Raw genomic sequence first — 21,327 nt, forward strand, 5'->3', positions numbered from 1 at the left:
GCTTTCAGATAATTTCCCCCGAACAATAATGCAGCTGTCATTCACTGCGCAGTGAATAACAGTGAAGATAAAAGCGCCGGTGTTCAGTCGCCGTCCCGACTCTGTTTTTGTGGTCTTGTGCGATGCGCCGATTGCGATTTTAAACAATTCAAACACAACGAATTGTTTACAATATTCCTCACGTGATAAAGAGGGGGGATTTCAAGTAATTTTGCGTAATATTTACGCCGGCTATCGTCACTGACATCACGGCCAAGGGCACTTTATTTCGTCGTTTAGCAGCGCGCAGCCTAAGTGTCACTTGGGAAGCCCGAGTGCACTCGGCGGAAGTGCACTTAAATAGGCACGTTTGACAGGGGTATCATTCGGGAGCAGCTAAACGGCAAACGCGAATGACACTTTACAAGGAACGCACTTTAAGCTGAGTGTGGTCCCCAAACACACTTTACCGGGGCCAGCTCGCCGAGTAAGTAATCTCGTGAACAGAAGTCCGAAAATCGGAAAAATTAACGTAAAACCGCGAGCGTTTAGATGATAATAAGTAACGTTAAAAGTTAATTATAGATATATTGCTTGTTTACTTTTACAAAAATTGAAGCAGCGACGAAAAATAAGAAAGTAACCTCTCTCTCAACAACGTGCCAGCGCCGCCTGGTGGGTGTTTTGCTCCATGGCAGCCGTTCTCTGCGGCGTTCTCGTAGGTGGTTTCTTGTGGCCCTGTGATTGTGTTCGTGTTTCAGCCTATTTCCGTTGTATTCAACGCTTTCAGATAATTTCCCCCGAACAATAATGCAGCTGTCATTCACTGCGCAGTGAATAACAGTTCAGTCGCCGTCCCGACTCTGTTTTTGTGGTCTTGTGCGATGCGCCGATTGCGATTTTAAACAATTCAAACACAACGAATTGTTTACAATATTCCTCACGTGATAAAGAGAGGGGATTTCAAGTAATTTTGCGTAATATTTACGCCAGCTATCGTCACTGACATCACGGCCAAGGGCACTTTATTTCGTCGTTTAGCAGCGCGCAGCCTAAGTGTCACTTGGGAAGCCCGAGTGCACTCGGCGGAAGTGCACTTAAATAGGCACGTTTGACAGGGGTATTAGTGGTGCACTAGAGTCGCTAGAGTGGCACCGCGTTTGCGTCTCGGCACACTGGTAACACGTGCAGCAGCTTCCCCAACTGCGCAGATGGCGTGCACGGTGCACGTGCTCCAATCGCGTTCCATCACGTTCTTTTGCCGCGCATTAGCCCCAATATATCTCCCGATCCTGGCCAATCCCCCAAGTGGGTATGCGCCACAAACAAAAAGGAACAACAACAACTTTCCTTCCACCGCTGGCAGCCGGTGGAGATAGCGCAGTGGGGCACTTGAGGCTACCGCCTTCATAAAATTTGTAGTTAAACGCGCCAGTTGCGGGAACAGAATTACTACAGATTGGGCGAGTTTTTTCGTGATGCAGAAAATTGAAAAATTCAAATGTTACTTTCCGAAGTGGCTAAAGTAACCCCTGTTGAGCGTTGATTACATTTCAAATTTTATTTTGTATTTATTGGAGGTTGGCGTTCAGTTATCGCTATGCATCCCCTACGCGCGATCCCTATATTTCAGTACAGTGAACCAGAATATCATCAATATCATGGAGCAGAATATTCACTGTAGTTTTCAGGCTGGCCAGCTGAGAAACATGGGCGGAGACGGATTTACAGCTGATTATAATTAGCTACGTGGGATTTTTCGTGCGCAACATAATGCTGCGCTCTAATTCCGTGACACAAAAAATGTACGAGTCCTGGCGTGAAAATTATTAATCATGTTTTTTTGCGGAACGAGTGAAAAACCAGATGCCGCTGCGTGCACAAAAAGCAAAACCGAAACAACCGCTCATGCGCTGTCAACGCCTCCTAAAAAAAACTATGCCTGGAACGTGAGCCGCGAACTCGCTGCCCTACCCTCTGATTTTTCTCTCCCCCTTCGGTACGAAGGCGAGCGCCTCTGGCGGTCGCTCCTGTAAACAAGCCGGCCCGCGGCCGCCGGGGGCAGAGCCGCCCGTTCCGCGAGCAGACGACACCTTGCCGACCGCGCTTTGTCACCGCACAACACTCAAGCGGCTTCTTTATCGCTGTTGCGAGACAACAAATTGCGAAATAAAATGAATTCCACTTTCTTGAAACTCATTTTAGGTAAACGAAAGAGCATATCAAGACGTAGGCCTGGCACAGGCCAAAATAGGCACGGTCGAAGTGCCTTAATTCGGTTCGCCGAGCGATGACCAACCACAACGAGACGGAACACATACCGAGGCGCGAGCACTCGACGGACCGCACCTCGGCAGACCGCCCGATGTGGTTCAGCACGAAAGATTGAATGACCGAGTCCAGCGAAATAACGAAGGCTTTCTGCTTGGCTCGCAGAACTCTCCCGCCCCCATGCCCGAGGTTGAGTCGAGAACAAGACGTTTTATTTAGACAGCTGCAGACCGGCTCGCTACCCAGCCCGTTACTGATACATCGCATGTACCCTGAGACGCAACCGACCGACAAGTGCAAAGGCTGCCGATGAGAGACGGCGAGCTTCATGCACATCCTGGGTTATTGCACCAAACACCCGGAAGAAGACTAGTCAGGAAGGATCCCACCGCGACTAGAAGCAGCCGCAGGGAGCGAAAACCCGGAATATTAGCACTGGGCCGTCCAGCAGGTCATCGAGGCGCTAGCACCTACGGCAGGGGCCCGGCGGACCGGCAACGGCGAGCAGCCGGACCCAGTCCGCGCGGCAGGCACCCCGAAGATGACCCCGAAGTAGGAGCACTCGAGCGCTCACTGTGTTGCGCGTTCCCATGCACGCACGCACGCACAAAATCTCCCAGGAAAAAAAAAAGATACCACTGCTGTGGCTGGATGACTACATCACGCGGGTCACCTTACGGGTATTTTTTTGAGGCTGGCCAGTTTGTTTCAGTGCAAAATTTTGCTGCAGAGTTGCAGGTAGGTTTCAGCGCGGCGTCGGCTGCGCTGAAATCTACGCCGACGGAAGCTCGCGGGCTCGCGGCCTCCGCCGGCGGACAGCGCGGAGGCCGGCTGCTCCCGGCTACTCCATTGGCTGCTCCGGTAATGTCACGTGACCAAGCGGTACGAAGGCGAGCGCTCTCGCACGGCGCCTGGTCACAACACGCGGCAGGGAGCTCTCCATGGGAAAAAGAGCGACGTTCCAGGCATAGTTTTTTTAGGAGGCGTTGGCGCTGTCCGACAACTCCGGCGGGTGCTTCTGCGTTCGAGGGTGCGACGTCGAGTTGCGATCGTAGCCGCCGAGGCCGTACTCGAGTGATGGGTACCCGTGAAAGCTGGGTATGCTCGTTCGCTTGGCGAACGACGTCATGGGCTCGGCCCTGGCAGCCCATGTGAAGCATCGGTGAGGCCGTGCTGGGCCCGGGGACCAAGTCTGATCGCTCGCGTGTATCCATGCCTTCCGCCATAGCCCTGCTTACAGGGGCTGTCTACCTCAGTACTGGGTAAGCCTAACGCCTCAGCTGATGCTCTTTTTCCGTGTCCAGGGCTTGTGTCGCTGTGCGCTCGCTTGGACGAGATTCGAGCGGGCTTCGGCTCTCAATGCAGCCTTCACCACCCGCACCGCGCGAATGAGGCTGTGTGGCCAGGGTCTGTCTTTGTGCAAGCTATATACGCGAAGCTGTGGCAGCGTACCGGCTCCGCTGTTCCCTGAACTCTTTCTGAATACTCTCCGATCGCTCTGAATAAGGCGTTGTCCCGTAGACACGAAGCTTGCTACATATTGTGTGCACAGTTAAGTACGGGCTTCCGACAGAAGTATCGTGCTCCAAGGTGTGGTGCTCTGTCAAGCATGAATCATCTGCTTACGCCGATCGATTCTGAACCGGTGCAGCCAAGGGTTCAATGCTACCAGCCTGGGGTTGGGTCAACCCGAGCCTTTCCGCGATTGGGTGAGCTGCGATCTGGCGTGTCTAAAGTGGCTGTCGGATAAGCGTGAGGGCGCGTGCACCTTCTTGCATATGCGCCTGGCATCGCAGCGCTCAGAAAGCATGCGTCTGCCACCTCTCGCTGGTTATGCAATGGGCCCCGGCGGTCGTCGCAGGTCGCTGAGGAGCCGTGGGCAGCATGCATCCGTCGAGCGAGGCGAGCAGCGACACGGACGAAGTGGCGCGGCTCTTCCCCAAGTGCCGAGGTCGTCACGACGGCCACTCCCCAGACGACGACGATGAGGCGGACAGCCTGAACAACAACCACCACCCCATGGAGGACGGCTCCGTGGTGAGCGCGTACGACACCCCGTCGCGAATAGAGATCGCCGGCGGCCGGGAGATATTCTGCAAGAGCCGGAGCCGGGCAAAGAGGCGCCAGCGAGACACCGCCGAGGCGTGGGAGGACGAACCGCTCGTTTACGAGGCGCCTGTCTGCGGTGCTGAGGTGTACGACGACATCGACGAGCGCACCGCGCCGCCGAGGCTCATCGGCAATGTGCCCATCGCGCAGTACGAAGGCTCGCCGCGCCGTTACGGCCCGCGACCGGGCTACCCGCAGCGCGTGGCCGCCGCCGCCGACGCCCAGGATGCGGAGGAAGCGGGCACGGTGTGCGGCAGCTCGTACGTGGGCCAGCGGCTGGCGGGGGCCACGCCAAGCCCCCGGACCCCGCCCAGCCCGAGGCCCCCGAGCCCGGCGCGACTCGGGGGCGGCGGCAACACGCCGGCGAGCCCCGACTCTGGCAGCCCGCGAAGGCTCAGCCCACGGCCGCGCAGCAACAGCAGCACGGAGACGGGCGAGCAGATGGACGAGCAGACGCGCAACCTGACGCTGTCGCCCGACGGCACGGACTGCGAGTCGGCGAGCGAGGCCATGTCCCTGGCCGGCTCGGCCGACGCTCCCCTGGCCATGCCCGTCCTGGAGGACGGCCTGTCCAGCGGCCACCTGTCGGACAACGAGGGCTCCGCGGGGCCACCGCAGCCGACGGACGACGTCGTGTCGGACGCCATCCGCGAGATCCAGCAGGCCATCCAGCACAGCAAGCGGCTGGCACTCAAGAGCTGCGGCCCCACCGAGAGAGGGGATGCGCCGCCGGTCTGGGTGCCCAGGTACCACCTTGCCTTGTGCTAAGATGACGTCGTCTGAGTTTGTTAAGTGCTTGCAGAGATTACCCTCTAGCTTGGTGGTGCCTTTGCCAGACTAAACTCACCAGTATCATTAAAGGCTATTCTCTCTCTAGCTTGGTTGTTTCCAGGGGGCTAGTAGTGTGTCGTCTGCTTACTCAGGAGACCTGTCAGCTGATTCACTTTTGACAAAGGCCGTGTATATTTCACGAACCCCTTTACGGAGAACTTGATGGCAACCAAAGCTGGTGGTTGCGTGGGGCCAGCTTTTTGTTTTGTTCCTTATGCTTGCATCTAATTACGGCCCAAAATGTGCGAGGCTGATGCAGAAAAAGTCTGCTGGCTTTGCTTGCTAGAGGAACAGTTGTGTATGCAGAGCCTTGTGCTAAGTAGGGTTCAAATCATGCCTCATGCTGTGAGGGACGGTGGTAGCGATAAGTGCTTCACGCCATTATGAACTTGTGTGCTAAGGTTCGGCATAAGTCATGCCAACAGGATGCCAATACCATGGTGCATTGTCATAATAATCTACTCTGCACTAATTGAAAAGCAGGATTCTGTGATCTAGTGGAGTAATCCCCGTCGGACTGGGGGACAGGCCAGCTACTCCTTGCATTGGGGACAAGTAGATGGCGTGGTGTTTGTGTGCTTCCATACGTATAAATGCACCCATCATGATGTTCTCACCACTTCTTGCTCCATCATGATGTTCTCACCAGAAGAGGAATTAACTTTTAAAGATTTCATTACTTAATGCTATGCCATCTTTTATCTGTTTTCCTTTTTTTATATATATATATTAGCTTTTTGTACAAAATTTTCCTTTTTTGTCAGTGCATTAAAGGGACACTGAAGCGATTTGTAAACATTGCGGGATTACTAGTGCAAATTGTAGTCCGGAGTCTATAGGCCATGTTTCGACCACACTGAGTGCGTTTACGCAAATTTATTTAGTAGCAAAATCACAAAATCAATTCAAAACCACTGTCTTCCTCTCTGCATCCTCTATGTCATTTTCATGTGATGTCAGGATGAAATGACTTGGCTTGACTGCGCTAATGCACGGCTCGTTGACCTTCCGACTGAGGCAGTAAGCCCGGCATTCAGTCAGCCGGCCGCTGACAGGTCGTCGCGATTCGTATGCTCATTTGAACCTAAGCCACAACACATTTGTGAATGGAAGAGTGTGCCTTTTTTTACTTTGTTAATTTGTACACGGTATCAAGCCCCAAGTCCACGTCGCTCCACACAAGCGCTGGGCAAGCGCACCGATGCTTCGCTGACTGGTACGCTAGTAGGAAATCTAAGGCCACTTGAAGGTGGGAGAAGAGTCAGTGAAGTCAATATAGGTACTAAAGAAATAAAATCTACTGAAACTTTTACCGTACATCGTAAAAGTAGGGAGCAGGAAGCACTTCCTTGCGCTGGGTGAACAAGCACAGGGCTCAGTAGCACGACCACACATCTGAGAATGCTTTTCCGTCTAAGAAATGCAATTGTTAGACATGAGAAATTGTGGAAATTTGCGGGACGCTTACTGCACATGCGCTATACAACGAATAGTCACCTAACCTGCCGGGAAGGCTAAAACTAAATAAAAGTGTTAACTGGTTATACAGTATATACCTCATATTTCAAATGCCGGCAGCACTGGCTTGTGGCTGAGTGGTCGGGAGTGCTAGGCATGTTATTTTGCAAGTTGCAAGCTCGAATCCCCGATGATATATATATATTTTTTTTTTGTAAGTTGACCTTTTTGTTTTCGGCCGATGGTTTGTATACTGAACTCACTTTTTTTGGGCCTAACGTGCCCTGCTCCACGAGCGAGTTCGCAGAACGCGCGCAGACTGACACTGATGGGCTAGCGAATTCTCGGCGTGCTGTTGCCGTAAGCACCAACTGCTTGCGGGCAGCAGGCACAGGCCAGAATCAGCAGACCCTTGGCTTGGTGTGAACACGCTTTTCACGAAACAGGCACGAGTGAGGCAAGCTCCAAATATGGGGGAAAAGTGCATGGCATTTGCGTGTCTGTGGTGACGCGGAGGGCGTTCATCCACTGCGTAAGCCTCGGCTAGTGATTGCTACGATTCCAAGCCGTCCTGGGAGGCTTATCTTAGGCATTTTGCGGCCGACAACATGGCAGAAGCACGGTATGGCGATTATTGAGATATCGAGAACGCCCATCCAACAATAACGTCGGATGTCAAGCATGTTGTTTTACAGAACCGAAACCGAAACTTGTTTGAATGCTAATCTTAAACATCGTCCAATCACGGCGCTCCTCCTCCCGACGTCACAGCCTTTAGTTGGTGCGGCCGCCACAGACCGTGCATGGTTGTTTTTCTTCTTTCGGGCTTTATCAAATCATTACTGACTTATCACCCGGATAAACGATGAAAAGTGTGTTAATTTGAGCCAGTCTACGCAGTGCAAGCAAAAACGGGAGCTTGACAAGTTTACTTCAGTGTCCCTGTAAGGTGAGCTGTTGTTGTTGAACCCATTTATTTCACATTTTTATGTCAATCTAAGGCTGCTGTGAAAGAATTTAAAAATGAATGGTAAAAATAAAAACACAGAAAAGGTAAATCTTAGTTTTTTTATCACTGGCTTCGGCCGTGACAGGCTGTAGTTCTAGCAGTATATCCGGGCCTGGAACCGGTGGTAGGAGCTTCTGCGTCGTCCATAAACTGGTTTAACGACCGCCAAAGCTCGTTGGTGACCGCTGCAGTTGTACCTGAGTGTGGTGTAAACCAGCTCTGAAGGGAATTCGGCCTTATCTGCGAGTGAGTTCACTGCTAGAGCAGTGCAGTAAAGATGATACAAAAAAAAAAAGGAAACGCCACAAAGGACAAGCGTCCTGCGAGTGTTCAAGAACTTGTCCTCTGTGGTCTTCTCTTAGTTGTCTCGTTTTTGCTGCACTGCTTGCATTACGTCTGGATGACTTTTTCGATAGTGGTAACTTTTTCAATGCTTATTGTGGCATCGGGCACAGGCAAGAAACCAAATGTTGAGGCAGCTAATTCTTGCATAGTACAAGGGCTGAGAGGGAAAGGTCTCTTTTTTGACTCTTGCTTGAGCTAAGTTCCTCTTCAAGTTGCACACCTGTTGCAGCCTCCCGGCACTTGTTTCGTGAAATTCACTACCAGTAGTTGAAACAGGCTAAGTACTTCGCCACAAGTTTTGAATTTAACTAGAGAAGCTTGCTTTTCTGTTAAAGTTAGTTCAATGCTGCCTTTTAGCAGCTGCCTGTAGCTTTTTAGATGGATGCAGGAGTTTGTGTGGCGTCTCTTAATGTGTAAAACTCCAGAAAATTTGGCAGAAGGCCAGAAAATTTGGCACAAGGCACATGTATAGGCCCATTCACACTTGCGACTAGAGAGGCAAAAGCGATGTTAATGCTGTTGCTCTGGTCATGCAACATCGCTCTTGTCGCATCACTGAAGTCATTCTTGTCGCAGTGACAAAAATTTTGTTGTGAACAACCAACAACAGTGACGGGAGTGATGGAACAAGAGTTGCTTTTGCTTTTCACGTTGCTTTTGTCACTCCAGTCGCAAGTGTGAACAGGCCTTATGACTAAGCCTATTGTCGGGACTTGGAAGGGTCTGACATTAATAAGGCTACCAGTGACCAGCGAGCAGTGAGGATGGTTGTCTTCTGATGCGCTTGCATAACAGTTATGTTTCAAGCAAAATAAAATTTTGGTAGGGCTTGAATTAGGCTCATGAGAGGGGCTACCGGCTTTAAAGGAATATTGCTAGCTTTCAGCTCCGCACAGAAGACTGATATTTGTCTTGGGTGTACCCGACAACGTAGTTTAATTACTGGGCTGGTTTCATTGCCGTGTTCAAAATGTGTTCCATGTTTAAGCTTCTTAGGCATGTCTTGTGATACTGGCGCTGCTTGTTCACCAGGTCCATGTAAAAGGCTTGGCCATGCTGTGAGGAAACCACCACTGCTATCAACCTTGAAAAAGGGCTTCCCTTTGCTACAAAACATAATTTTTGACTGGGGTAACGTGATAATGCCATTGTTTGCAGGCTTTCACAGTCTACCCGGGAGGACCATGTGGCCGAAGATGGTGAGTTTGTCGGAGAATGGCATGTGGCTGCACTGCATGACCCTGAGTGTGCATTGTTAAATTGGTTACTTCACTAAATCGTTATGTCTGAACGTGCACTACATCTAAGAAGCACTGTCCAATTTCGTTCGTTCAGTAAAATGTGTGGAGTACTTGAGTTTTGCTAAATTCCTTGCAAACAGTTTGGGAGAGGCCTTTGGTACTGACGCCGTTTGGCACACAGTGTAAACAAAGTGCTTGCCCAGTACCTTGTGGCACATATTGTGTATGCAATGCCTCATGAGCATGGAGAGAAAAGCACTTAGGATCTATAACTCTTAATGCAACACAAGCGCAAGCGGGCGACTTGGAAAAGCCATTTTAGGAAGGAGAAAAAAGCATTTTTTGATACTGCACGCCAGGTGAAGTCACAATCGCATTCCCATCCAGAGCTGCTGCTCTTTACAGAAACTTGGGATGATACCAAGTATGAATGAATGAATGAATATGCTTTATTTAAAGGAGGCACGGAGCCCTTTGGGGGGAAGGAGGTAAGTGGGGAGGGGATGAAGAGGGATACCACTAAAGTTCATTGTGGGATCATAGGTCTTTTCGAGGGCGTCTTCGTTCTTGTGGGCCGCCTAAAAAAACACATGGTCAGGCCCGCTCTATACTCCTTTGTAGAGACCACTCTCTAGTGCGTATCGGCCTATTGCTTCGAGTAAGGATGCGTTGCACCGGAGTAGCTGTAAGTGTGCGTGAGCGTCAGATGGCAGTGGCCATTTATCAAGCAGGGCGGCTCATGCCTGCTAAGTGGCAGTTTCTTGCCTTGCTTGAGGACACACCTCTTTTCGGAAAGATAAATTCGGTGTGGCAAAAGGTGCCACAATGAAGGTGTGTAACCTAAAGGGCGACGTTTGTTTACTGTTATTTGCAAGTGAAGCCTCCATTGCTATGCTGATTTTAACAGATGACATTCCCCTTTGCACTCCCGTTTGTGTCTTCTTTTCTCCATAGTTATTTCTCCAGCTTACATTGCAGCACCCAGAGCTCATGTGCCGCCAGACAACATATAACTGGAAACCGAGCTTCATTGGCAGATTTTGCCAAACCTTAACATACAAATTACATGCACATTACTTTGAAGGCATAATTGAACGTCTGTTTTCTAGTCAAATGTCATACCATAGTGTGCATTCGATTAATATTTTCTCTCGTTTATGCTTGTTTGTGGGCTATCCAGGTGAAATCGAAATAGATCTAAGCAAAGTAAATTGTTGGACCTATTTAATAAAACAAATTGGAATTGAACTACACTGCAAACGAAGGTGGAGGTGTCAACGTGTAGTGCATGTGCTGCTGGTGTTGTCTTCGTCTTTCTTTTCGTTCACACTATAGCCTGTGATGTGCAGGACTCCCTGTTCTTTCAACTGTTGCGGCAACAATTCTAGCGTGTTGCTGAATTATTTTGTTTTGTATCAAATAGAGCTTTGAAGAAAAGGAAAAGTGCAGCTCTATGTTATAAAGCTGCACTTGCTCTTGCTTGCATTTTGTACTCAGTCCACATCCACCGCCAACATGCAAAAGGACAAAAAGAAAAAGTCGTAAATGTCAATTTCCTCTGCCGCACCTTACACACTCTGAAAAGGTATGGTAGGATAGCGTTTTTGTAAGTAGCCTGCATCTTTTCTTTGTGTTGCTAAATATGGTTCCTCAGCTTCATAAGCAACCCAGCACGGTGGCTCAGTGGCTAAGGCGTTGTGCTGCTGAGCCCGAGGACGCAGGGTTCAACTCCCGGCTGCGGCGGCCGCTTTTCTGATGGAGGCGAAAAGCGAAAACTCCAGTGTGTTCGAGATTTCGGCGCACTTAAAGATCCCCAGGGGGTCAAAATTAATTCGGAGCCCTCCACTACGGCGCGCCTCATTGCCTGCGTAGCATTGGCGCGTTAAACCCTACAATCAATCAAATCAGTTAACAGCAAATTGCCCTTCACTGCTGCGCTGCTCGTGTACACATTCTGCGGCCACAGAAGAGAGATGTTTCATCTTCTGAGTGCTTTTTTCTCCATAGTCATGAGATCCTTGCCAAAAAGGTGGCAAAGATGGCCTGTCTGGGATCATGAACATATCTTGAGTCATGAGTCGCGTCTGGGCGGTGGCAGGTTTCACTGCCTAAGTAACAACAGTTATGTAAACTTATTGGGTATGCTCTTGCATAAATGAGCCACTGATTTAAATCTGCATTAGTATGCCATTTTTCTTCCATGTTGTGTGAATGGCAAGAAGCAAACAACGCATTCGTCCGAGGAAGTCTGCCTCAGACTTGTATAGCCTTCTAATTAGAAACAACGTTATGGGAATCAACTGTGAAATTTATAAATAGACGACAGGGTCTGAATACAGACCCGACGCATGTGAGCCACTCCCAGCAAGAACGTTAACTTAATCACAATGTGCGTTTTCCCAACCCTGGTCTTTTGGTTTTTGCACTGCGAATAGAGCTGTCCCTGATCACTCGTTCAGTTTGGGGCTAAGACACAGCTATCCTGACGCCGGTTGCGAGAGCATCGTGCCTTTGGTGTGACAATGTGAACGACTACTGTGTGTGGAGTGCGGTGCACTAACCCGGCCACTTGTGCATGCCCCCCGGCCCAGACTGCGACACAGATCAGGAAACTGACCGGCTGCTCGGTGCGCAGCGGTCGGATGACCGGGGCTTCTTTGACGACAAGGTAAGCCGGGCTCCCCAAGGCGCATTGCCCTCTGCACTCCACTCTTTCTGTGTGGCCTCCCCTTGCATCGCTTGTGTCCCTTGTGGTTCTCACAGGCCCAGAATTCTGTGGGGAAAAAGAAAAACACCTCAAAGGAAGGTGAGTGGTGCCACCCATTTTTTTTTTTTTCTGGTCACATTCAACTTTCCAGAGAGCTCGGCTCCTGAGATGAAAGAAGCACAAGGGTCCGAAACAGCTTTAAACAGATTTATTTTCTTTCTTTCTTTTTTTCTGTTTGTTTTTTTCCTCGATAGCAAGAACAGAACCTGTGAAGAGCACAGGACGAGGTAAAAAAGTTGTGTACAAGCACGGTGGTTTTCATGGTCTTGATGACATGCTGCACTCTGGACACAGCAATATTTTTTTCTTTCTCTAAGTGGGTGGTCACTTGCTAGCTCATTCTCGTTCATGGAGCTGGGAAAGGCTGTAATGCTCTTTTGCAATGGGAACAACACTTGTGTAATGTCCAACAATGCCTCGGCTGGGTGTTTCGCTGCTCGGTTTTCCTCGGCACTGTCTTCACCTGCTTCTCTTGTCTTCACTCACCCCTTTGCTGTCTCACCCCGCCTGGATCACCAACACTGTCCCTCCTCTGGGTGAGTCCTTCTCTCAAGCGCACCGCTTGCCACTTTCCTTTCTTCCTGCTTTTGCCAGTGCCTTTGCTTTTGTTTTTCAAGGGAGAAGTCCGCTTGAGTGTATGCAGCCTTATTATGGCTTGTGGATCTAAGCTGAAATGACTTGTGGAGAGGGCAGATTGGGCATTCGCGATTATTGAAAGGAAAAACGTACCACTGCGTTGCATTATTGCGAGACGAATCGGCTACAGAGGCTTAAAGAGGAGTATCATGGTTGGTAAAGACCCTAAGTTGCAAACAATTTTGAGTTTTGTTCTGTATGTGGGCCGCTCACAACTGGCAAGGTTGCCCACGGTTGTTGAAATAACTTTTGTGACATTCCTGGGAAGGCTGAGCGAGGGAAGCCAAAGGGCTTCAGCATGCATTACAAGTGGGTTTCTCCCCTCTTGCATGAGCAACTGCATCCCTTTCGCTGCTGGTTTTGGCAGATTGGGCCACGCTTAAAGGGGCCATGCAGACAAAACACAAGTTTGGTTCATTCGAAAGATTGCCTCGTTAGAATCATGCTGACACCACTTTTAACGTAAACTTCGCTTGAATAAGCTACATAATTAGGAAAAAAAGGAATGGCCATGCTACCCACTAGTTCATTTCTCGCAACAGAACCTATGATGTCATACCAGCCAGCTCTGCGATTGGCGGAGGCCGGCAAAAACAAACACAAATTAGGCAGGGCTTATAAGCTTGCCAAATGAGCTATTTGCACTTACATTTTGGGGCACATTCCTCTTATAGCAGTAAGAATGGTGGGGTAAACAGCGGAAGTTACAAAAGTACACGTAAATATAGAAGTACCGATGCGTACTGCTGTTGGTACTGTGCGCACTATGCTTGTTTTAGCTGCACAGCACTGTGGCGCTTTGGGTTTGTCTCAGATGACACTGGCCGATTGGTGTAAGCGACGGTGTCTTCCGTGACCATATTTGTCGAGCGAGCACCATGTTTCACGAAACGATTATTTTATACCTTAACAAAAACGAGCCAGGTACAAATACGGTCAAAAACAAGGCAAAGGCAGAAAATGGCCCGCCACGGTATGGTGGCGCCATCTAGGTTGACTAGTGGTAAACGAGGCTCCGCAGCGCACTAGGTTTAGCTTGAAGACCTGCTCTTGTTATGTCATTGCGGGCATCATGAAAACACAATTTGGCGGGAGAATCAAAATTTTAACTTAAATTAATTAATCTGTCAGTGAATAAAGCATCGTTTGCTTCTGGACAAGTGCTGGAGACACTAGAAAACACGAAATCTTTCGAATAAAACAAACGTAATTTGTCTGCATCTTGTATCTTGTCAAACGACTACCAACAGTCTGGTCTATAGTGGGCTCCTCATGTGTTGCAAATTATGTATTGCCACACCATGGCCACCTTGCTACAGTGCTGCAGTGGTTGTGAGGTTCACTGCTGTTCGGATGGCATGGCGAGCCATTGAGGGGCACAGCTTATTGCAGTGTGCTATGCATGTTATTGCAGTGCTACAGGAACTGACCCAAATTTTTGCTTTGGGTGCAGAGTTTTTTGTTGTAAGCAAGGTGTCAATATTTGAAAGTGCAGTTCTCAGTTGAAGCGCACTGTACAAGAAAAAGTTTTAACTGATTAATGTGCTTCAATTATCAGGAGCAAGCCTTATGGAATCTAACGTTGCATAGGAACAGTTTGTCTTTGTTCAATAGATAGTTCTTGCATAGCTTACCTCGTAATATTCAGAATGCTTGCACTTTGGCTCATTGCAAGCTCTTTTTTGTTTGTTTGTAGGTTAGTTGTGCTAGACTTGCTGCTGCTGAGCTCATTTGGTTTTGCTCACAATCGCATGAAGGGCGTGCACTCCTGTACACTGGGTTTGGACGGCTAGAAATAGCGGACATACCATAAAACTCCGTGCAAGCGCCCCCCTGCAGGCAAGTCGAGATCACCGGCAAAGTGGGGATGGGGTGCTATCCCGGAACGACACCAAAATGCAAGTTGGCCGTGACAGTGATCCCCAGACAGGAAGAAAACGTGGAATGCACATGCACCTAACATTTTGCCAAAGGATGTGAGTCATCTCTCTCAAAACCGTCAAAAAACTCCTTTGAGTCAGTCCCAAATAAAAGATAGAATTCCACTTGAAGTCCACCCCGGTCTACTGGTGCCCTAACTGCAACATCTGCCAGCCCACCATGCAAGTCGCCTTCCTCCTAGCCGTTTACTGCGTTGCTTATGCCACAGCCCCTGCAGGACAGTACCACAGTATCCTCGGGTGCAGTGGCCCATGCCTCGGCAACAAAATCGAGCACATGCTGCCGCCAAAAGAACGAGAAATGGCGCTATGAGATCGGGCTATTGGGCTGCTATCCACGATTGGATTGGATTAGGTGGCATGCCAGTGTTGCATGGGTGCTGTGGATTTCGGGGTGCGGACACTAGAGTGAGGGGGGGTCCTAGAATAAAGCTGAAATTTGAAGTTAGCGTTGTATTTAGGGGGGGCCCTTACATGGGTGGGGGGCGCTTGTTTGGAATTTTACGGTAGTACGCTAAAGCGTCTGTTTACTTTTACTTGAAAGCTTCCCAGTCTATTTACTTCAATGTGTAAACTCTCTTGATCAACAAACACAGCAGCCACCTGAGCTCAAACTTGGTGTCTGTAGTGTAATGTGCTATCGTTGCCTAATTTCAAAAGTTGGTCTGTGCAGCCTCATTGCCACCGTGTAATAAATTGTTTTCCCTGCCTTCACCTGTGCTGGCTGGTATTTGCATAACATGTATGGGTGAGGCAGTGACAAGACCACAGGTGTTTTCATGCTTTTCAGAATTTAAAACGAGGAAGGAAAAGTGCGCTTCAATTAGCCGACAAGCTTAGGCTGACCATGTTGTAGCTTGCATGGCAAGGAAGCTTAGCCGCAAAGCCTGACCCGAACCATTGTGAAAGTCCGTGCCCAGGCCTCCTGCCGTCGTCGTTCTCGTTGTGACTCGGGCGTGAGCGCGTGTGTGTGTGTGCCTGTTGCCCTTCCCCTTGCAGTGCTGGTGCACGAACCGGCAGTGCTGATTGAAGGGGTGCTCTTCCGAGCCCGCTACCTGGGGTCGACACAGCTGGTGTGTGAGGGGCAGCCCACCAAGGCCACCCGCATGATCCAGGCAGAGGAGGCAGTGTCACGCATCAAGGTGAGCACCCTTGTTAGTGGAAGCATGGTGATCCGTTACGCGATGGGCAGGAGGGCAACACAACATTGCACCTGCAGACGGCTCCTCATCCTTTCAAGGGAAGAGGAGGGGTGACATTAGTAGGGGGCACGGTGACCGTCACAATGATGTGCCCGTTGAACTGTTTTGATTCTGCAGTCAGGTGGGGGTAGGACATCAATATTTTACATGGACTGTTGTTGGGTCAACACCAAAAGGTTACCAAAGATGGTTGATTAATGTGTCAAACTTCCCGAGAAAGAAGGAATGATGTTAGTGAGGAAAGGGGTGACCATCACAATGATTTGTTAATAAAGCCATTGCAGTCCTGTGACCAAATGACTCCTATCTCCGCTGGACCGTCATTGTATCACATCAACGTGCACCATTCCCCTCCTGTGTTGGCTTGTGGTTTCTCTGAGGCACTGCTCTGGGGCAGGTTTGTGGCAAAATGCTGTGCAGTTCATCTGCCTCAAAGGCTGCTTTCCAAAAGGATGCGCGAGTTATCACTAAGACCCTTCCACTGCTTGTCTCAGGAAGCTACTTCACTTTTTCATATCAGAGCTGCTGCTCAAGTGTTTGCATTAGTCAGATTTTCTTCTTCCAGCTATGTGAGCTCTGCTGGCACCAAATTGCGATCAATGCAGCTATTTGCATGGTCAGGCTGGCATCAGTCTTGGAGCCTGCTCCACTAATCACACAAGCTGTGCACTTAACTTTGTACCACCGTGATTCCATGCCTGTTATAAGTGATGAGTAATGGTCCACTACGGCATAGTTTGGTAGCATTTCGTGACAGTTTTTTGTGCAGCTTGATTATTCACATTTTCACTGTTCATGTTTAGCTAAAAGTATCAGCTATCCACTGTATTATGATGTAGCATTTCATACGAGTTCTTGAAGTTGCAAAAAATATTGTTTTCCTTTGTGTGAACACAGCATTTCCATGTAAACATTGTTTACACCAAAGTTGAAAACGTCATTTGTAGCGCCTTGAAAGTTTAACTATATATTGTGTCTGCTATAAATGTAACTGCTCAACGTCGGTGCTTGGGCGAGTGGGTGTTTCATATTCTTGAATTCACCATGCAAACAGCAAACAAGGTCGAGAGGGAGAGGGAGTCACACAGTTGTTCTTCCTCTTGTCCTTGTTTGTTTGTCGTTTGCGCTGTGAATTCAAGATTACATTCATGTAAGTTGTCATGTAAGTTGACAACGTCATTTATAGATGCTGTTTATTGACCTATACGGGTAACTGCGACAGCTATGCATGTTTCAAAGTCCTGTTTAAAACATGGTTTAAAAAGATATTCGCAAAGCTGAAACTTGTTGGTTCTTCATTTGAAAAAATGATAACCTGTGGCCTTCTTGTCTCTTTCACTTGTGCTCCGTGGAACTGCAGTCTCTGGTGAGTTACATGTCCCAGAACGTTCACCACAGTTTTCCCTAGTAGTGCTTCGTTCGTGAAATGTGAGGCTGCCAGTATTTTGGCTGCACTTTTCTTGGGGTTTGTATCTTCGCTGATAATGATGTCAATGCTAGGTTTCTAGAAGCCAGTAAGCGATATATATGGTGAGAGTTCCTTTTGTTTATAATAAAATGCAAGGGCAAGTGCTTGTGTACACATTCCACTGTGGTGTAAGAGCAGCTTGTTTGTATTTTGAAGCATTCTATTTCAACTGCAGATGGCCAGAGCATGATCAGATGCTTTGCTCTCCATCTTCTGCACAGGCACCCGAAGGAGAAGCGCAACCCAGTACTGAAGTGGACCTGTTCATCTCCACCGAGAAAATCATGGTGCTCAACACTGACCTCAAGGTACAACACAGAGCTGGTTGTGTCAAGTAACTGGACAGATTAGTCATCATTTGTATCCACAGTACTGGGCGGCAGGTTTGGGACACCTTACTTGCAGTGGTGGGTGCTAAGAAGCAGATGGGAGGGGTAAATTGCTGGGTTCAGCAGAAAGCTATACTTGAGGGCAAGTTGAGAACAGCGGTAGCTCACATAGTGCATCACTCCACCGAAGCAACGGACCGAGACGTCAATGCGCGCGTTTTGAAAGGAGATTGTGTGACATCATCTTCTTTTTCTCGCGTGGTTTGTTTTTTATTGCTGCAGTAAATTGTAAGCAGATTTAAAGCCAAAGAAATCACAGAAACGACTTGTGCCACAGTCGAAATACTCGTACCATATTTTCGCGTGTATAACCTGCACCCCCACTTTCCGTCGACGAATAAGAAAATATATCCCGTGTATTGCCCGCAGATTTTATACATAAAACGATGGACCAAAGCTACTACTCAAGCAACATTACACATTCGTTTATGCAAAAGAACTAGAGGACTTGCCGCATATATTTTTTTATATTGGTATATTGTTGAGCTATGTGTGCAGAGAAAGCACTGTTAATGGAATAAAAGTGGCTTAGTCGCTATTACTGCTGCAGGGGCATCATGTCCAAACGTGCATTGCGGTAAAGCTGTGCCAAAGGAAATGCCTCGCATATAATCTGCACCTCTACTTCACCCCTGAAATTTTTGCATTTTTAGTGTGAGCTATACGCGCGAAAATGCGGTACTTAGGTACTCTTTCGCGCCACTTGAAGGCACTGCTGGCTGTGGCGATGAGTTGTACCCGAGTATAGTCAGTATATTTTGCTGTTGCCTTATTTGGAACCACTGCTGAAAATGCATCCAGTCTCACTCATGTTTTCTTTTTGTTGTTGTTAAGGTGAAAAAAAAATTCTACATCGTGGCATGAAAGTTCAGCTTCTAGCAGCTGTAGCAGTAGTGGTGGTACTTTGGCCTGGGGGATGCTGTGCTGGGCTGCAGCTGGAGCAGAGGGCTCGCGTGTCATCACGGGGCCTCCTCTTTGTGCTGCTGCTGCTGCAGGAGATAATGATGGACCATGCGTTGCGGAGCATCTCCTACATAGCGGACATCGGGGACCTGGTGGTGCTGATGGCACGGCGGCGCACTCTGGAGGATGATGCGGGGGGCGGGAGTAAGCTGCGGCGCACTCCGAAGATGGTCTGCCACGTGTTTGAGTCGGAAGAGGCCCAGTTCATCGCCCAGTCCATCGGGCAGGCCTTCCAGGTGGCCTACATGGAGTTCCTCAAGGCCAACGGCATTGAGGACTCGTCCTTCGTCAAGGAGATGGACTACCAGGAGGTGCTCAACTCGCAGGAGATCTTTGGCAACGAGCTCGAGATGTTCGCCAAGAAGGAGCGCCAGAAGGAGGTGGTGGTGCCCAAGCACAAGGGCGAGATCCTGGGCATGGTGATCGTGGAGAGCGGCTGGGGCTCCATGCTGCCCACCGTGGTGGTGGCCAACATGGCCCACAACGGGCCGGCCGCCCGCTGCTCGCAGCTCAACATCGGCGACCAGATCATCGCCATCAACGGCGTCAGCCTGGTCGGCCTGCCCCTGTCCACCTGCCAGGCGTATGTCAAGAACACCAAGCACCAGAGTGTCGTCAAGCTCACCGTGGTGCCCTGCGCGCCCGTCGTCGAGGTCAAGATCAAGCGGCCCGACACCAAGTACCAGCTGGGCTTCAGTGTCCAGAACGGTGTCATCTGCAGCCTGCTGCGCGGGGGCATCGCAGAGCGTGGCGGCGTACGCGTGGGGCACCGCATCATTGAGATCAACGGCCAAAGCGTCGTGGCCGTGCCCCACGAGAAGATCGTCAACTTGCTGGCCACCTCGGTCGGGGAGGTAAGCTCTTTGTGTTGTGAATGCTTCATCCTCTGCACCGCATTTGGGGCATAATGGGGTGCAAAGATTGCAATTTTAAAGCTCGTTGCGTTTATTTTGGACTGTAATTGTGACTTTGGGAGCAGTGCCTGTTGGCATCTGCTTCTCCAGTTCCAGCAGCTTCTTCTCAATTCACAATAGTGCATTGTTGTGCAACCACTGGCAATTTGTTTGAGCCTGCCGAATGCACCTATAACTGCAACCTAAACACAATTCTAATATGTATTGCATGAAAGCTAATAGTTGTGCTTTCGGCCACCAGGCTCACGTGTCGGCACCCATTGTTTCTCTTTACAGATCCACATGAAGACAATGCCCACATCCATGTTCAGACTGTTGACTGGTCAAGAAACGCCCATGTACATCTGAACAGTGCTGGGAGGACACAGTGGCCGCGTGCTTCTCTGTTATAGTCCCTCATCTAGTCACGGTATTTCTCTTGTACTGCGAGAGACTCGGCATGCGCAGAGATGTCTTTGCACAAGTTTATATAAAGTTAACCGTCGTGAACTGCCGACTGCCCGGAGAAAAATGCTAAGGAGGTACCGCTCCGTGTGCCGGGAGTCGCCATGATGTATCTGTCGCGTGGTGCAGGCGGTTTGGTATGGCCTCTTTCTGCGTTTCTGCACCCTGGTTGTTGTGATCACTCGGTATAAGGTGCACTCGGAATGCTGCCATAGCTTCACTCAGGCTGTTTCTTCTTCGGAAGCTTGGTGGGGGTCGGGCTCACCAGCGAAACCGGCAAGGCATCTCGGAACGACTTCGACGAAGGAATGACGACTGTTATGCACAGGTGGAGGTGATGCACGTGGTCTCTGTGAGGAGTCACTCACCTGATGGGACCACTCAAGAAGTGCCAAGGGTACCCCAGAGGATGGTGTTGAAAGCTGCACAGGGAAGACGTCTCCTGTCTAAGAAAGTATCAGGTGAAGCAGAAATCGCACTTACAAGTGGAACGGTTGAAGCACCACAGACTGTCAAGCTTGTGAAAGCAGTACTACTCATGAGAACGAAATTCACTGGGAAAACTATGCACATTGTTGTGCTGGTTTGCTGGTGTTACGCACAAGCTTGCGCTTGCAGCCAGTTCCGAGCACCCTTGCTTGGACTGGTCACCAAAGTGATGGATCCTGTCGTGGTCAGCTCTGCTTTTGGTGGAGCCTAACCTCTCCAACTCTCCCCCTCTTTTTTTCTTTTTTTTTTCTACCAAGCAAGTCACATAGTGCCATGGCATCACTGTGTTGTTTAGCGACCAACTCATCTGCTAAACCTCAGATGCATCGAAAGTGTGGTTTTGTGTAACTTCTGCATGAATCTTCCAAGGAATGTGTCTGCTAGAATAATGCTCTCTCTCTCTCTGATGGGATGTGTGCAGCTACTTGAAGGGGTCAGTTGCAGCACGCATCTGCTACGTGGACTGAAGTTTCCCTTCCGAGACGGGAACGGAGGAACTGGAATGTGTGTACCTTTTGTGAAGAAATTATGGAAATTGATTTTATTTATAGGTGGAGACAAAGTCAGCAGCAGCCCTCTACATTTTGTCAAGTCAGTCATAGTTCCTAAGAGCTTGGCATGGGCTGTGAGAATAAAGAAATAACAGAGGAATTTTTGTCTATTCACAGCCCCGACGACTTGCGAGGTGTTTCTGCTCGTAACATGGAATCTCTCGTCAACAATAAAGCATTGCTCGTGCTGTATAAAGGTGGCTTTTAATACTCAATGAGACCAGCTTTTCTTGAATTGCGTGCCCTGGTGGACATCCAGAAGTATGTCTGCCCCTTGTAGTGAGAATCTTGTTCCGTTTTACGCTTGCATGACATGCGTGT

General features: G+C 49.4%; 1 protein-coding gene across 4 annotated transcripts; it reads left to right on the forward strand.

The window, feature by feature from the left end:
• The first annotated feature begins 3,245 nt into the window (after window positions 1-3,245).
• LOC144170081 (protein lin-10-like) lies at window positions 3,246-21,221 on the forward strand. 4 transcript variants are annotated; one of them, XM_077699629.1, is made up of 10 exons: window positions 3,246-3,512; window positions 4,112-5,105; window positions 9,161-9,201; window positions 11,835-11,911; window positions 12,007-12,049; window positions 12,205-12,237; window positions 15,586-15,728; window positions 17,478-17,564; window positions 18,641-19,462; window positions 19,799-21,221. In XM_077699629.1, the coding sequence occupies exons 2-10, from the start codon at window positions 4,135-4,137 to the stop codon at window positions 19,868-19,870; spliced, it is 2,289 nt and encodes a 762-aa protein (XP_077555755.1). In that variant the 5' UTR covers window positions 3,246-3,512; window positions 4,112-4,134; the 3' UTR covers window positions 19,871-21,221. The 4 variants fall into 4 exon arrangements, with proteins under 4 accessions (XP_077555755.1, XP_077555756.1, XP_077555757.1 ...); XM_077699630.1 differs by lacking the exon at window positions 12,205-12,237; XM_077699631.1 differs by lacking the exon at window positions 12,205-12,237 and having other exon boundaries at window positions 15,607-15,728.
• The last annotated feature ends 106 nt before the right edge of the window (window positions 21,222-21,327 follow it).

The sequence above is a fragment of the Haemaphysalis longicornis genome, unplaced genomic scaffold, assembly GCF_048455015.1.
Source record: "Haemaphysalis longicornis isolate Haplotype H1 unplaced genomic scaffold, Haemaphysalis longicornis Haplotype H1 scaffold_2, whole genome shotgun sequence".
NCBI classification, from domain to species: Eukaryota; Metazoa; Arthropoda; class Arachnida; order Ixodida; family Ixodidae; genus Haemaphysalis; species Haemaphysalis longicornis.

What these genes read in the sequence shown, in the direction of transcription:
- LOC144170081 (XM_077699629.1), top strand. Translation starts at nt 4,135, where the DNA reads ATGCATCCGTCGAGCGAGGCGAGCAGCGACACGGACGAAGTGGCGCGG. An exon ending in GGGGCTTCTTTGACGACAAG is followed by an intron (nt 11,912 to 12,006) that starts GTAAGCCGGGCT and finishes TGGTTCTCACAG; the next exon opens with GCCCAGAATTCTGTGGGGAA. An exon ending in TGTGAAGAGCACAGGACGAG is followed by an intron (nt 12,238 to 15,585) that starts GTAAAAAAGTTG and finishes TTCCCCTTGCAG; the next exon opens with TGCTGGTGCACGAACCGGCA.